Below are 17,963 nucleotides of genomic sequence, written 5' to 3' on the forward strand. Positions count from 1 at the left end.
TAAGATATGCAGGGCAATACAGTATGGTACAACAGAAAATGTTGATAAGAATACTTGCTTGGCTCCAAAAGTATTTTAAGTTTTGATGATGATGTACTTCTCTTGTTGTACTGATTTGAGATTAGCTACCTGCAGTTATCTTTCTCTTCCAAGCTTCTGGCTCGTCGTCACCTTTTAATAATAACAAGAGATTTTTGGGTATCATATATACTTGAAGAAGAGATGGGAGGAATTGTGAAGTTAGACTACTAGACTGGGAGGAATTGTGAAGTTAGACTACTAGACTGGGAGGAATTGTGAAGTTAAACGAAATGATCCCAACAGAATTAGGTCAAATGCATTCACTCGTGAGTATCTCACTCGTAAGTATCTTCAAATGCCAACTTATGTTGATTAGTAGGTTCTTTCTTGTATTTTAGACTGGTAAGTAACAATAACTTCCATGGTAGTGTCCTCACTGACCTAAAAAAAAAAAAACTCACTGTTCAATGTTGCATACTGAAGTCAACATTATAAGATATTACCGGTTTTGAATATTATTTATTTATGGGTAATAATTTGCATCCCCGGAGTTTTTTGTTTATGGGTAATAATTTCTTCTCAGGTCAGAGTACTTGATATCGACAACTGTTATATTCAGTTCGCACTTGACTTTGAAATCTTTGTATGTGAGTCCGACATAGAAGATAACATCGGTTTTGAATATTTTTCAGTAATCGGAAACTAACTGGTATGTTCAGTCTCTCATCAAAAAAAAAAAAAACTGGTATGTTCAGTTCTCCTTAGCTGATTTTTGCTATTGCTTACAGGTTGCTGCATAAAGGAATTACTCCTTGAGGCACTTTACGATCGAAAGTTTTGTGTATAACTTTACTTATGTAACTCTGACGTTGTTCTCATATGAATTAAAATTTTCATACCATGTAATGTTGTGGATCGATTTCACTTGATTCTAGTTTTAATAATAAAGAGAAAATTAGAAAAAGGGAAGGTAGAAACAAAATAAGTAAGTTGGACGGCTAGTTTCCAAAATTCAGTTACACGATCCCCTCCTAATCCTATACACCCGCCGAAATCTCCTCTTCTTCCCACGACCCAACCTCCTAAATTCTCTCTCTCTAAAACCCCCAACCTTAAACAACCCACGAGGAAGATAGAGAGAAAAACGATTTTCCATCTTCTTCTCTCTTTTTGAAGTTTTTTTTTAACAGAGCAAGTAAACTTATATTGACAGAATCAGAACTGGGTATGGCAATAATAGAAGATCCAACAACTATGGATTCATCTTCTTTTGATAGGAATCCAAATTTCTTCAAGGTTTATTTATCCACTATGAGTTCCAATCGACTCGTATGTACTTTTTCTCTTTTCTACTACTTTTATTTTTGTATTCTTCTTGAGCTTTTTACTACTACTTTATTTAGATCATAAATTGGTTCTTGGGTTTTCAAGAATAACAACAGGAAAATAAATTAGGGTTTTAGATTAATTTGTAAAACAGGGTAGGAAGAAGAAGAACAGAGTGGATAAATTAAACTTCAAGTTCAATATACTTGGGTAACAGTTTGAATTCTTCCCTTAGTCAGATCTGAAAACTGACTCGAGATCTGAATTGATTTGAGTCAAGATTACTGAATGTTTGTTTTGATTCATGATGTCTAAGTAATTCGTCTGAAAGCCGAACACAGGCCGACGTGGCCGGCTACTATTGGACAAGCCGTTTCTCTCTCTCACCAAGGGCCATCCAATGGGAGCTAGCCGCCCTGGCATTCGGCCTGTGATCGGCCCATTTTTTTGGGGACATTAGCATTTCTCTTAGTTGTAATGCTGATTAGTAACAAGATTAAAATTGGCTTAGCAGAAAATTCCAGTAGCTTTCATGAAACATATGAAAGGTGAGACATCAGGAAGAGTTTCATTAATGGGTCCAAGTGGGAATATATGGAAAGTAAGATTAACTAAACGAACCGATGGTCTTTTCTTTGAAGATGGTTGGCCATTGTTTCTTAATGATCACTTCATAAAAAATGGAGACTTCTTTGTTTTTCGATACGACAAAGATTTGCATTTTACGGTTAAGATATTTGATACAAGTGGATGTGAAAAGGAATCTGCATTTTCCACCATCAATAGTCAAGAAACTACTATTATTCCAATCGATGAAAAAGGGAGAAAAAGAGAGAGCAATGATGTAGTAGAGGTTTTGAGTAATACTACAAAGAGGAAAAGAATCGAAATTATCGATCTTTCTTTGTACGATGACAATGAATTAACTTCAATGAACAAGTGGGTGAAGAACCAAGAAACCATTTCGAATAGAACCCTAAACTCGAATAAGATAGTGAAAGTAGAAAATTCTTCATATCAAACTCCCCGAATTCGCCATACTCGCCAATGTGCACTCAAGTATTTGAGTGAGAAGCAGAACCGGCATACTGGAAGAAAGAAGTTGTTAAATGATATTAAGAAATCCGACAAAAGAACGAAGGTAATTACTGATGGAAATTGTGTAAACATGACAAAGGCTAGGAACCAAGGCAAGTTATTATAATTATCGAAAACTTAGATTGCTTCTTTTTATTTGGATTGATTATGTATAGACTTGGAAATTAATCTAATAATGTAATTTTCTTGTTTTTGGTCATAGCTCAATCTCGTCCGGGATGTTTTATATCACAAAGACGCAAAGTGACAGAGGAAGAACTAGCAAGGGCAAGAGAAGCAGCTTTGAAATTTAAATCAAGGAATCCTCATATGATGATTGTTATGCGGTTTTCTTACGTTTATTTCGGGTTCTATATGGTGAGCTTTTATTTCCCCATTGTACTTCTTCGTAGTTCTACTCTGTAAAGGCATAAGTTTTTCTTCAAGCTCATGAAATTTTTACGGTCTTATTGAAAAGTAAAACGAAAAAATTCATAAACTATTGGGTTCGATATATATTAGATATGATTTAGAAAGTATATCTGATAATGTTTTCTCATTATTCATATTTCAGACTCTGCCAAGTTCATTCAGGCACAAACATCTTCCAACTACAAGCATAGAGATGACTATGTGGGATCCAAATGGGAAAGCATGGCCTGTGAGATACGTCATAAGCAAGACTGGAGGAGCAATAAGCGCGGGTTGGTCTGCACTTTCTACGCATAACAATATTGAGTCGGGCGATGTTTGTGTCTTCGAACTTATAAAACCAAATCAGATGAAAGTACATATTTTTAGGGTTTTGGAAGAGACCCAACCCTTAATTAGGAACACAAGATCACATACGCAACGTGGTGAGTTAGTAATATCAAAACACCATATGTGAAGTTGTAAACTCTATTTTATGAGTTCCACGAGATAAGCTCGTAACAAGATTTCTTTGTTTTGAACAGGGAGGATGATGAAAAAGGAAGTTGAGTGATGATCCTTGGCTTTCGAAGATCTTTTGCCCAAACAATCACTTTCGGTTCTTCTACTTATATACTTATTTAATGCAGTTTCTTATTACTGCTTTTATAATGAAGTTTTTGATGTAGATCTAGGAAACTCCTTTCGCCTCTTAAAGTAGACTTGATTTTGTAATTTACTGTCAACATCTTTCAGATATGAATCTATTTGATTCAGAAGGGAAAAACTTGCGTCAATATCTTAATTTCAATTCAAACATGTGTTTTGATTCACACTTGTTCTGATTATGGCAAATGAAATAGAAGGAATAAGAACTAAACATACATCAATTTATGTGAATTTTCAAATCGAAATCTTTGCAAATAGAGTGCTCAAAACACAAAAAAATGACTAACGATACTCAAATTCATGTCAATCACAAATTGTTCACAAGAACTTACATATTTATTACACATTGAAACCTTATACTAGTCTTATTGTTCTATAACATAAATTACCATCGATAATCAAATTCATATCGATACAAATTGTTCATAAAGAACTTACACATTTGTTAATTTTTTCTTAATAAACTTCTTTAGAGAAGAGGCGAGGGGTCAGGAGGACTTTCAGTGGGGTTGCTTTCAAGTTAGTTACTCCTGGACTCTCAGTCATATCAATGGGTTCATCCGATGGGTTTTTAATCTCGAACCCATGTAATAGAGAAGCTAGGGTTAGGTGCACCACTTGAAGGGCAAAGCCAGCACCGGGACATGCTCTTCTACCTGACCCGAAAGGGTGGAGGTCATAATGCAGACCTCTAACGTCGAAATCCTTGTGGGTTGTGAAAAATCTCTCAGGTCTAAACTCTGATGGTTCAGGCCATACTTCTGGGTTACGTTGAATCTTCCAAGTATTTACAAAAAGTTGGGTCCCTGCAGGTACATGATATCCTGATACGACACAATCCTCTGTTGCAACGCGTGGAGTTGAAAGTGGAGCCGGTGGAAATAGTCTCAATGCTTCCTTAACTACAGCTTGGAGGTATACCAAATCTTTGATATCAGATTCGTCTACCTGTCTTTCCCGACCAACAAGCGTATCCAACTCATCTTGCGCTTTCTTTAACACGTGTGGATGACTGACTAGTAACGCTAAGGCCCAAACTATACTAACCATCGTTGTCTCACTCCCACTTAAAATTAGAGTCTGCACATACAAAAATAAATTAGTATAAAGTACATATATTATAACTATTGTTATAATTAGTGAAAATGAGGGATGAATATTGTAGGTACCAGGCAAGTAGACTTGTTGATAGTATCAGCGTCATAATAGGACAGAAGCTTTGGATCATTAAGTTTCGATATCATTACGTCCATGAAATCTTGCTCCACATAACCTCCATCTTTTTCCTCTTCTTCAGTTAGTGACCTTCTCTTCCTTTTGTGTTCTTCCAACATTTCCTCCATTAAATTGTCTAGAAATTTTCCATTGTCCTTCATCTTTTCCACGTACCCTGTTCGCATATCTAACCACCCTAGGAATGGTATCACATCAGAAATCCTAATTTCTCCTAGTAAAACAAAGAATTCTTTCAATGCTTTTTGAAAACTTCCAACTTCATCATAATTATGTTCTCCAATACTAGTTGCAGGAGAAGTAGCACCACCACCACCACCACCACCATCAACACCAACACCACCACAAATCACCTTCATAGCCGTTCGGAACGTTAAATTGGAAACCCATCCCTTCATGTCCATTGAAATTGGACCACCACCTTTAGTTGATAATACTTTCTTGTGAAGTTCTTGAATGGCATTTTTTATCTCAGAACCCCACACATGTTTTAGAGAATCAACCCTACTATTTGAGAGAAGCTCTTGGGTGACCATTTTTCGCATTTTGAGATAGAATGGTCCATAAGGAGCGATAGGAAACATCGCATATCCATAACCCATGATCTCAGAGGCTATTCGATATGGACGAGCCATAAAAAGCATGTCATTAGTGGTTGAACACTCTTTTGCTACTTCTGCACTATTCACAACTAGTACTTTATTCAGACCCATCCTCAGAGTATAGACTGGTCCATACTTATCAGCCCAAGCTCCAAATGCTACATGGAGTAGCTTGTTTTTCCCACCCATGAAATGATGAAGATGACCTATGATAGGCCACCCACCCTCCACTTCGGGTGCCTCATTTTTTCGTGATATTCGTTTTCGAAGATTTACTAGTAAAAGGTAAACTAGTAAACCAAAGAGGCCAATGAGAATAGTGGGGTTCGAGAATTGAAGAAAGTTATGAGAAGAAAGATCAAATGAAAGACCCATTACTATTATGCTAGCAAAAGATTAAAACAAAAATGAGAAGTAGGAAGTGAGTTAACATATTTGCCTCATTAGCTCTATTTATAGCGTTCTCTCAAAGACAGTAACCACATGAATCAGCTCAGCTGTCTTCTGTTGAAGAAGGAAGAGTCGGGTCAACTTATTTGGTCAAGTCCCTTATATTTGGTCAATCAAGGAAAACAAACTCATTTTCTATTCTGTTATTGTTTTCTTTTTTTTCTTTCTAATGGAAAATGATAGAAGAGGCTTAAAAAAGTAGACTTGACTGTACCTAAATAGGAAACTATCCTCTATTTATATGTTAAATAATGAGTCTGACATGAAAGAATGATAATCAAAAGGTATTTTTATTTATGTGGTGAACAATTATATATAGAGAATTACAATGGAGAAGTTTACATAAGAGAGGGAATTAAAATAAGGAACTATAATTACATGTATGGAAAGAACCTAAATCTAATTACAAATAGTAAGGAAGTAAAATCTTTTGTCTTCATTCTTCTTTCTATGTTGAGATAGTTGATTGGATTTGAGAGGCAATATTGCCAATCGCCTAATTACGTCATTACCCCCCGCAAGTTGGAGCGGAGGAAGAAAGCTGAGTCAAGCCTAACTTGGAAAGTAACTTGTGAAACTGGTCAGAACCCAAAGGCTTTGTAAAAATATCCGCCACCTGATCGGTGGTGCGAACATGAGAGATCTGAATAAGACCACTTTCAAGCTTCTCAAGAACAAAGTGGCAATCGAGTTCGATATGCTTCGTACGTTCGTGAAAAACTGGATTGGCAGCTATATGCATAGCCGCCTTATTGTCACAGAAGACCTGAAAAGGTTCTGGAATTGAAATCCGAAGGTCCTGGAAAAGGTATTTCAACCATTGGAGCTCGGCGGTAAGGAAAGCAAGGGCACGATATTCTGCCTCAGCGGATGATCGGGAGACGGTCGGTTGTTTCTTAGATTTCCAAGACAACGGACTCGCACCAAGCATTGTGAAGTAGCCGGTGGTGGAACGGCGTGTAATGGGGCAGCTGACCCAATCAGAGTCCGTAAAACCCGAAAGTGTCAGAGCTAGAGGATGAAAGGAGGATCCCATGATCGAGGGTCCCCATTAAATATCTTAGCACTCGAGTCGATGCATCCATATGTGTTGAACGGGGATGCTGCATAAATTGACTTAGATAATTCACTGAAAAGACGATATCAGGCCTCGTTACAGTGACATAGAGAAGTCGACCAATTAGACGCCGGAAAGAAGTGGGATCGTCTAACGGTGTGCCATCTGTAGGTAACAATTTCAAATGCTGTTCCATAGGAAATAAACTCGGTTTTGCACCGAGAAGTCCAGAATCACGGATAATATCTAAAGTGTATTTCCGTTGACAGAGGAAAATACCCTTAGGGGGCCTAGATACTTCTAGGCCTAAAAAATATTGAAGTCGTCCGAGATTTTTAAGAGAAAATCGTTGCTCGAGACGGTGTCGAAGGGAGTCAATTTCCTTGTTGTCATTGCCTGTAATGATGATATCATCTACATAGACAAGAATATAGATAGTAGTCGGACCATTAAAATAACTAAAAAGAGAATGGTCTGACGAAGATTGAGAAAAACCTTCGGCTTTTAAACCAAAGGAAAATTTGGCAAACCATTGCCTAGAAGCTTGTTTCAAACAATATAATGATTTGTTCAAGCGACAAACTCTAGTGTCACCTTTGTTGCTAAAACCTGGAGGAATGGTCATATAGACTTCTTCTTCCAAGTCTCCTTGGAGGAAAGCATTATTGACATCTAACTGATGCAACGACCATCTTTGGATAGACGCAAGGGATAAGAGGACACGAACAGTTACCAATTTGGCAACTGGAGCAAAAGTATCATGATAGTCGACACCTTCAACCTGGGTATACCCTTTGGCGACGAGGCGTGCCTTATAGCGTTCGATGGATCCATCCGAACGATATTTAATTTTGTAAACCCACTTACAACCAATGGGTTTCTTGCCAGGTGGCAAGGAAGTCAGAGACCAAGTATTATTAGTCTCGAGGGCTGAAATCTCTTTAGTCATCGCCTCACGCCATTCTGGAGAAGCAGAGGCAATTTTGTAAGATTTGGGTTCTTCCGTGGTCATGACGGAAGTCAGAAAAGCCTTATGAGAAGGACTAAAACGGTCGAAACTTATATAGTCGACCAGTGGATAAGGAGTTTGCGAAGATGTCGTTTCTGAACTAGAAAGAATATAGTCAGCCAAATAAGCAGGCGGATTCCTAACACGAATGGGTCGTGTAGGATTATCAGATTCCTCGGCGGGAGAGTCGAGTGATGAAGTGCCACCGGTGGTAAAAGGCCGAGGAGAAGCGGAAGCAGAAAAGTCTGGAGAAGATGCACTATCAGAAGAAGCTATAGGCACCTCTACAGGAGATGATGAAGGTATATCCTTGCTGGGATCAGAGGGAGTCAGGGGCCTACCTGAAATAGGAGGCGTCGGCTCAATAAAAGGCAAACGAGGGGAATCAACCGAAGGCGAGGGAGAAGACTCGACTAAAGGTGGAGGTGAAAAAATATTGTGTCGCAACGGAGTCTGAAAAGTGTCGGGAGAAGGCACATGGTCATCCAAAATATTCAAAGGAGTAAAAATGTGTGAGTCAGATGAAACGTCAGTAACCGATTCAAAAGGAAATTTGTTTTCAAAAAAAGTTACATTTCGAGAGTCATAGAGAGTTTTAGTCTCTAGGTCATAAATGGTGTAACCCTTTTTTCCATAAGGGTACCCGATAAAAATTCCTGGTTTAGCTCGCATATCAAATTTAGTAGTAGCTTTAAAATTATGAGCAAAGCACAAACACCCGAAGACACGGAGGGTCGAGTAGTCTGGTGGAGTATCATATAAAACCTCATAAGGTGACTTAAGTGATAAAATTGGAGTTGGCATCTGATTAATTAAGTAAGTTGTCGTTTTTAAACATTCACCCCAAAAATTGAGGGGGAGATTAGCTTGAAATCGCAAGGCACGAGCGACATCCAGCAAATGTCTATGTTTGCGTTCGACGACCCCATTTTGTTGTGGAGTATGAACGCAACTGCGTTGGTGGATAATACCATTCGACTGAAACCAAGACTGTAAGTCCTTAGTGAGAAATTCAGTTCCATTGTCGGAACGAAAAGTCTGAATAGGGCAGGTAGAGTTGGTTGCCGAATCAGAAGAAACAGACTTAATAGTCTTTTGATACTGTTTAATTGTGAAATTGAAGAAATATTCTAAATATTTCTTAGTCTCAGACTTGGACTGCATAAGAAATGTCCAAGTATATCTGGAATAGTCATCAACTAAGGTGAGAAAATATCGCTTATTTGTGAGCGAAGGAACAGGAAACGGTCCCCAAATGTCAGCATGAACTAACTGGAAAGGAAAAGTACTAACTGTTGTACTTTTCTGAAAAGGCAATTTAGATTGCTTAGCCATAGGGCAAATTGTACAGTCATGCGTGGAGTCGAAGTGAATAAAATCAAATCGTTGAGATAAGTGTTTGAGGCGATTCAAACTTGGATGTCCTAGTCGGCGGTGCCAAATGTCAAGCGACTTATGTAGAGTAAGTGCTTTAGAGGTACGACGTAAAATATAGAGGTCGCCAATCTCATCAGCCTGTCCAATTAGACGGGTTGTCAAAACTTCCGTAAAGACGCAGTGGGAAGGTGAGAAAGTCGCAAGACAATTTAAAGATTTACATAACTGTCGTACAGAAATCAAATTAAACTTGAAACTTGGAATATGATAAACATTTTCTATATGTAAAGAGTCAGAAAAAACTACTTTACCGATATGTTTGACGGGAAGAGTGCTTCCATCAGGAATTTGAACGTAAAGTGATGGAGGAGCAAGTTCGTACGAACTAAAACACTGTAATGAAAAACAGACGTGGTTTGAAGCTCCACTGTCGATAATCCATGAAGTAGGGTGGATGGAAAGAATAGTTCCTGAGAAAAGTGTCGTAGCCGTAGGGCTAGGGTCACCAGTATCTATACCGGGAAAAATCGTTCTCGATGAAGGAGAAAGAATATAAATTATGGGTCGAGAAAAATTAGTTGAAAAACTCGAGAGAATAAGTTTTAAAAAATTTATGATGAAATTGTAATGCACCGTAGTGGATGTCACGGTATTTGGGAAAAAGAAGTTGTGGTTGTCAAAACCAGAAAAATAAAAATGAGAGAAAAATAGTGACACCAAAAGTGATGTTGTAGTTTTGTTCGTTAGAAAATGCATTGTTGAAAACATATTGAAGGAGAAAGTACCAAAAATAGGTTGTAGAAGTGACAACTCAAGTAATGTTTTCGTTATGTTCGACAAGAATATCTTTGTCGAAAAAATGTCAAATATTGACATAATGTGCAACAACAAAAATAATGTCGTTACGTTTGAAGTTGACAAGAAAATCATTGTCACATATGATAAAGTCAGAAGTATAGTTCTGAAGTAAAGAGAAGTCATATAGACTAATAATGTCTGATCGAAAGGAAGAAAACAAAGTGATAGAGTTGTTCGCAACAGTAATACTACTGTTGGGAAAATAGTGACAGAAGTAAGTGTCACAAACGAAGTAACAAAGGCAACAGAAACTTGTGGGTAAAAGAGACTGTCACGAAAGTTTAAAATCTGGCTTCAAACCAGAAATGTCAACCGAATTAGGGTTGTCTCAGAACCAAAAATGATGACTCAATCAGACCTGCAACGGTATATTGGGTATTGGAATGACCCTAATCTATGAAGTGCAGGGAAAAAATCCGGTGGATTTTGGTCCAAAAATTGATTGCTCAGAGCAAAAGAAACCGGTGATGGTTTTTGTACTTCTAGAGAGAGAAGGATTCTTTAGATCGATCTAATGTGAATTAAAACAGAAGGAAGGGTGTTGGGTCTCCTAAAGGTTCGATTGTGACTCGTATCGACAAGGAGTAAATGATTTCGGCGAGAAAGAAACCCTAATGGTTCGGTCGTCGGAGAAGAAGGATGAGAGTAGTCGGGAACCAAAGATAGAAATATGGTTCCGGTCAGGGCGATTTAAGCTATCCCGGTATTGTAGTAAATCAGGTTGGCTCGGGAACCAAAAATTAGAATCCAGTTCCAGGTTTATCAAGTTTTGGTTATCCGGTATGGGAAAGGACCGGGTTTGGGGTCAGGAACCAAATTTGGAATTTGGTTCCGGTTGTGCACGGTTTTGGTTAATTCAGTACTAGAATTGGACCAGAACAGGACAAAGTGATTTCTAACCTAAATTAGGTTAAAAAATATTCGAAAAAAAATCACAAATAATTTCGAAAATTTTGGCAAAAATCAGAAAATGTAAATGAGTAAGAAAGTGTTACTGACCTTTGAAGATGGATGATTTATGTATAACACGAAGATGAGAATCCTAGCTTTTGAAAGTGAGATGATCGATATATAAAAGAAAATTAATCCTTAAGCAAATTGATAATCACACGATAATACTGACAGAGAAGAAATCCTTATGCTCGTGATACCATGTTAAATAATGAGTCTGACATGAAAGAATGATAATCAAAAGGTATTTTTATTTATGTGGTGAACAATTATATATAGAGAATTACAATGGAGAAGTTTACATAAGAGAGGGAATTAAACTAAGGAACTATAATTACATGTATGGAAAGAACCTAAATCTAATTACAAATAGTAAGGAAGTAAAATCTTTTGTCTTCGTTCTTCTTTCTATGTTGAGATAGTTGATTGGATTTGAGAGGCAATATTGCCAATCGCCTAATTACGTCATTATTATAATAGAAAAGTTCATCGCGAAGAGATTTGACCTGAAAATATATATCGTTGATTTCGTTTAGATTTGGAGTAGGCTTTGACTTGTAATTTATTCTAACAGTGCTCGTTTTTTTTTATTTTGTTATTGTTATAAAACTCCTTACATGGTTTTAATAGAGGATTAAAATGTCACACCAATTGGTCTTATCAACTAATTCATCACCTATTGAGTGGAAGAAATAATTAGCGAAATAGTTATTAAAAGCTTCTTTGAAAGTAAAGTAGTGAAATTTTCGGAATAATTGAATGAATGCTCTGTGTTTGTTAGGTAAGCAGAAGGAAAATATCACACACTTCATTTTTTTCTTCTAGAAACAACATATATAATAATTGATGTCGAAGGACGCACACCTGTACAGATTTCAGAATATAAAATTACATCGAAGTCATGAAACTTAAAATATAACAATCTATTAAGTATGCATAATGTTTATTATGTTGTTGGGATCGATCACGCTTCAAGCTAGGTCCAGCCAATCCAGGTTCATATGGACTTGGGTCGGTTGGCCCGTTGGGTTAGATTAGCAACACGATCTTCAAAACATTCTTAACTTTGCATTTTGGTACATGTGAAAATGGATATCTATATTTTTTGTGCAATTTTGGTATACCTTTAATTTAGAATTATAAAATGTAAATTATTTTAGTTCAACAAAAAAAAATGTAAATTATTTTTATTGTCATAGTATAATTTTATTAAAGTCATGTTTTGAGAAAACAAGAAAAGATTTCAGAGCCAAAATTTCGAAGTGTCGAAAAACAAATTCTTGCGAACACACCCTCTCTCATGTAGCCGGCAGGCTCTGGTTTGGCGATCTCTATCTCTTTCTCTCTCTTTTGTCTCTCTCTACTCTTCTCTCTTTCGTGTGGTTACTTTTTTTTTTTTTTGTTAAGGACTTTCATGTGGTTACTGTCTTTCATTTTTGTCTCTCTCTTTTGTCTCACTTCGGGTGCCTCATTTTTTCGTGATATTCGTTTTCGAAGATTTACTAGTAAAAGGTAAACTAGTAAACCAAAGAGGCCAATGAGAATAGTGGGGTTCGAGAATTGAAGAAAGTTATGAGAAGAAAGATAAAATGAAAGACCCATTACTATTATGCTAGCAAAAGATTAAAACAAAAATGAGAAGTAGGAAGTGAGTTAACATATTTGCCTCATTAGCTCTATTTATAGCGTTCTCTCAAAGACAGTAACCACATGAATCAGCTCAGCTGTCTTCTGTTGAAGAAGGAAGAGTCGGGTCAACTTATTTGGTCAAGTCCCTTATATTTGGTCAATCAAGGAAAACAAACTCATTTTCTATTCTGTTACTGTTTTCTTTTTTTCTTTCTAATGGAAAATGATGGAAGATGCTTAAAAAAAGTAGACTTGACTGTACCTAAATAGGAAACTATCCTCTATTTATATGTTAAATAATGAGTCTGACATGAAAGAATGATAATCAAAAGGTATTTTTATTTATGTGGTGAACAATTATATATAGAGAATTACAATGGAGAAGTTTACATAAGAGAGGGAATTAAAATAAGGAACTATAATTACATGTATGGAAAGAACCTAAATCTAATTACAAATAGTAAGGAAGTAAAATCTTTTGTCTTCATTCTTCTTTCTATGTTGAGATAGTTGATTGGATTTGAGAGGCAATATTGCCAATCGCCTAATTACGTCATTACCCCCCGCAAGTTGGAGCGGAGGAAGAAAGCTGAGTCAAGCCTAACTTGGGAAGTAACTTGTGAAACTGGTCAGAACCCAAAGACTTTGTAATCCGCCACCTGATCGGTGGTGCGAACATGAGAGATCTGAATAAGACCACTTTCAAGCTTCTCACGAACAAAGTGGCAACAGAGTTCGATATGCTTCGTACGTTCGTGAAAAACTGGATTGGCAGCTATATGCATAGCCGCCTTATTGTCACAGAAGACCTGAAAAGGTTCTGGAATTGAAATCCGAAGGTCCTGGAAAAGGTATTTCAACCATTGGAGCTCGGCGGTAAGGAAAGCAAGGGCACGATATTCTGCCTCAGCGGATGATCGGGAGACGGTCGGTTGTTTCTTAGATTTTCAAGACAACGGACTCGCACCAAGCATTGTGAAGTAGCCGGTGGTGGAACGGCGTGTAATGGGGCAGCTGGCCCAATCAGAGTCCGTAAAACCCGAAAGTGTCAAAGAGCTAGAGGATGAAAGGAGGATCCCATGATCGAGGGTCCCCTTTAAATATCTTAACACTCGAGTCGATGCATCCATATGTGTTGAACGGGGATGCTGCATAAATTGACTTAGATAATTCACTGAAAAGACGATATCAGGCCTCGTTACAGTGACATAGAGAAGTCGACCAATTAGACGCCGGAAAGAAGTGGGATCGTCTAACGGTGTGCCATCTGTAGGTAACAATTTCAAATGCTGTTCCATAGGAAATAAACTCGGTTTTGCACCGAGAAGTCCAGAATCACGGATAATATCTAAAGTGTATTTCCGTTGACAGAGGAAAATACCCTTAGGGGGCCTAGATACTTCTAGGCCTAAAAAATATTGAAGTCGTCCGAGATTTTTAAGAGAAAATCGTTGCTCGAGACGGTGTCGAAGGGAGTCAATTTCCTTGTTGTCATTGCCTGTAATGATGATATCATCTACATAGACAAGAATATAGATAGTAGTCGGACCATTAAAATAACTAAAAAGAGAATGGTCTGACGAAGATTGAGAAAAACCTTCGGCTTTTAAACCAGAGGAAAATTTCGTTTAGATTTGGAGTAGGCTTTGACTTGTAATTTATTCTAACAGTGCTCGTTTTTTTTTTATTTTGTTATTGTTATAAAACTCCTTACATGGTTTTAATAGAGGATTAAAATGTCACACCAATTGGTCTTATCAACTAATTCATCACCTATTGAGTGGAAGAAATAATTAGCGAAATAGTTATTAAAAGCTTCTTTGAAAGTAAAGTAGTGAAATTTTCGGAATAATTAAATGAATGCTCTGTGTTTGTTAGGTAAGCAGAAGGAAAATATCACACACTTCATTTTTTTCTTCTAGAAACAACATATATAATAATTGATGTCGAAGGACGCACACCTGTACAGATTTCATAATATAAAATTACATCGAAGTCATGAAACTTAAAATATAACAACCTATTAAGTATGCATAATGTTTCTTATGTGGTTGGGATCGATCACGCTTCAAGCTAGGTCCAGCCAATCCAGGTTCATATGGACTTGGGTCGGTTGGCCCGTTGGGTTAGATTAGCAACACGATCTTCAAAACATTCTTAACTTTGCATTTTGGTACATGTGAAAATGGATATCAATATTTTTTGTGCAATTTTGGTATACCTTTAATTTAGAATTATAAAATGTAAATTATTTTAGTTCAACAAAAAAAATGTAAATTATTTTTATTGTCATAGTATAATTTTATTAAAGTCATGTTTTGAGAAAACAAGAAAAGATTTCAGAGCCAAAATTTCGAAGTGTCGAAAAACAAATTCTTGCGAACACACCCTTTCTCATGTAGCCGGCAGGTTCTGGTTTGGCGATCTCTATCTCTTTCTCTCTCTTTTGTCTCTATCTACTCTTCTCTCTTTCTCTCTAAGTTCCTGCCCAGGGGAAACGGGTTAAACCAAGCGCTCTGGTCTCTCATGTATTTCGCTATTGGGCCCGCCCGATCCGATTAGCAACACCAAGTACGCATAACGACATCCTAATTAGTGATAAAATTGTGCAACTTGGACATTTTTTTTCTCGAAAGTGATTGTATGCACATTCAAATAAGAGTGACTAGTTTGAACACGTTTCATGATTTGACATAAACATCAAATGATAAAATAAATATGTCTATTATTACATAAAAGACGTGAAACCACACACCTATTAAGATTAATCGATCTAGTCTTTGAACAAAAAATTAATCGATCCTGTAATCTTCGGAATTTTGAAGGTATGAACATACGTTCGGCTTAAACCTGCGTCTTATTTTTGGACTTAAAGTATTCTGTGTAAGACAAAGAGTTGGCAGTGTTGGAAACAGAGTGGTGGTTCACCCAAAGAAACCAAGCCAAATGGTTGAACTTCAGGCTTTAGCATACTATAATCGTTTTTGTCAATTAAATAATAAAATATCATATAATAAAAAAAAATGATCAATTTTCTTTGGTATATGGTTGTCTTAAACGAATATCTGGGGACATGGTACATGCCAGAGTCTCGGAACATGGTACATAATTTCTTTACGTTATCTGGTGTTGAAATTTTTGTAATTATTTTGAGTTAATTCTGTTTTGCTCTTCTAAAAATAATCAATTCACCGAAATACCTCTTTAAAAATGACAATCTTTCATTATGATATCTCTTTAAATTTGTCTGCAAGTCAACTTTAATGGTTTGATTTTTATTTCAATATTTACGTTTATTTTCGAAAGTAATGGCGTGTCCCTATCTTCCCTCCCTTCTTTGCAAGAAAAGGTTGCGAGCTAGCAACCATCAAATCTTTTTTTTTTCTCTTCATCTTCTTCCTCCTCAACATAGACCACTGCCTTCACTTTTTCTCTCTTCGTCGTCTTTCTCTCTATCTCTCATTTCTTGTGTTCTTTTTTTTCTCCTTCATTGAGAGTCTAGTTGGGTTGAACGGGGAACTAGGATTTGGATGTGTATTATGGGTGGGATACCGTACTTGAATATCAGATTTGAGAGGATTCAAGCGAAAGAAAACTCCCTTTCGTTGGAAGTAGGCAGTTAATAGAGAGAGAAAGTAGGACAAAGAGAAAACAACGATGGTGGAAGTTGACGGTGGTGGTTTTTGCCGGCAAGGAGAAAAAAAACAAATGTAGACTCTTTTAATTTTTTGAAGATCGCTAGATTTTTATTTGCAACTAGCAGCGACAACCTATTCCCAACAAAGATGGGAGCTTGGGCGGACACCAAATAATTTCAAAAAGGAGAGTAAAATTAGAAAGGAAAAGTTAACGGTTAAAATTGACTGCAGAAATAGTACCGTAATAAAAAAAAACCATATTGAAAGCTGATAATTTCTAAGGGGTTAAAATGAAATAAGCCTAATTTGTTTCCTCATTTCACGGTAGCACCTACTTTCTTTTACTGAAAGTTTCGTTACAAGTCAAATTTGTAGAACAATTATGTCAACCAACATATATAATAATTGATGTCGAGGGATGCACTTGTACAGATTTTATGAATATGAAAATTACAACAAAGTCATGAAACTTAAAATATAACAACCTATTAACTACGCATAATGTTGCTTATGTGGTCGGGCTCGATCAAGCTTCAGGCCGGGTCCAGCCAATCCAGGTTCAAATGGAATTGGGTCGGTTGGCCCATTGGGATAGATTAGCAACATGATCTTCAAAACATTCTTAACTTCACATTTTTTTTTAGTACATGTAAAAACGGATATCAATATTTCTTTTTGCAGTTTTGGTATACCTTTAATTTATAATTATAAAATGTAAATTTACTTTATGTCATAGTATAATTTTATCAAAGTCGATGTTTAGGGGAAAATGGGAAAAGATTCCAGAGCACAAAATCTCAAAGTGTCGGAAAACAAAAAAATTCTTTCGAACACACCCTTTCTCATGTAGCCGGCCGGCTTTGGTTTCGCGACCTTTATCTCTTTCTCTCTCTTTTGTCTCTCTCACTCTCTCTACTTTTCTCTCTAAGTTCCTGCCGAGGGGAAACGGGTTAAACTAAGCAGAGCCGTGTTTGAGGGGGGGGGGGGGGGGGGGGGGGGGCGGGGAGGGCGTCCGCCCTGGGCCCCCACCTCAAAAGGGCCTACTTTCTATAAAAGATTGAAAGGGCCATAGTTTAAATGTTATATTATATGCAATACCTAATTAATCATCTAATTATTGCTAGCTTTGTTGGAAAGGGTGATTAATGTCTATGCAGCAGACACGGGTTCAAATCCAGAGTTCTACTTTTTGAATCTTTATTTTTGCTCCACTACTACACTTTGTTGTCTTAACCATTTTGTTACCTTTGGTGTATTTCGTTAATTTTTGAAGTGTATTTCAAGGAATAGAATGCTAAGTGTTTTTTCAAAAAAAAAAAGAAAATCAATAATACATGAATACACATGTGAATCATCTATGATTTTCATCATCTTACATTGTGTTCAACTTTTTGCTCGTAATTTATTTTTGTACGAAAGGCCCGCAATTAAGTTTCGCCCAGGGCCCTCAAATTCTCAGCCACGGCTCTGAAACTAAGGGCTCTCGTCTCTCATGTATTTCGTTATTGGGCCCGCCCGACCTGATAAGCAACACTAAGTATGCATAATCGACATCCTAATTAATGATAAAATTGGACAACTTTGAGTGACTGTATGCACATTCAAATAAGAGTGACTTGATTGAAACTAAACACATTTCATGGTTTGACATAAAC

The 17,963-nt window shown here is 36.9% G+C and overlaps 2 protein-coding genes across 2 annotated transcripts; one reads left to right on the top strand and one right to left on the bottom strand.

Moving 5' to 3' along the window:
• Positions 1-1,044: 1,044 nt before the first annotated feature.
• On the top strand, positions 1,045-3,622 carry LOC147541300 (B3 domain-containing protein Os11g0197600-like). Its single transcript, XM_086674062.1, has 5 exons — positions 1,045-1,350; positions 1,862-2,537; positions 2,648-2,802; positions 2,999-3,281; positions 3,381-3,622. Exons 1-5 carry the CDS (start codon positions 1,249-1,251, stop codon positions 3,407-3,409), a joined length of 1,245 nt encoding a protein of 414 aa, XP_086530188.1. The 5' UTR covers positions 1,045-1,248; the 3' UTR covers positions 3,410-3,622.
• Positions 3,623-3,783: 161 nt separating this feature from the next.
• LOC147541301 (demethylepipodophyllotoxin synthase-like) lies at positions 3,784-5,767 on the bottom strand. The gene is made up of 2 exons (XM_086674061.1): positions 4,674-5,767; positions 3,784-4,584 (listed from the first exon to the last, which is right to left on the bottom strand). The coding sequence occupies exons 1-2, from the start codon at positions 5,712-5,714 to the stop codon at positions 3,961-3,963; spliced, it is 1,665 nt and encodes a 554-aa protein (XP_086530187.1). The 5' UTR covers positions 5,715-5,767; the 3' UTR covers positions 3,784-3,960.
• Positions 5,768-17,963: the final 12,196 nt, after the last annotated feature.

The sequence above is a fragment of the Eschscholzia californica genome, unplaced genomic scaffold (genome assembly GCF_041429995.1).
Source record: "Eschscholzia californica isolate CP2 unplaced genomic scaffold, dmEscCali1.0.p SCAF_4, whole genome shotgun sequence".
Classification (NCBI taxonomy): Eukaryota; Viridiplantae; Streptophyta; class Magnoliopsida; order Ranunculales; family Papaveraceae; genus Eschscholzia; species Eschscholzia californica.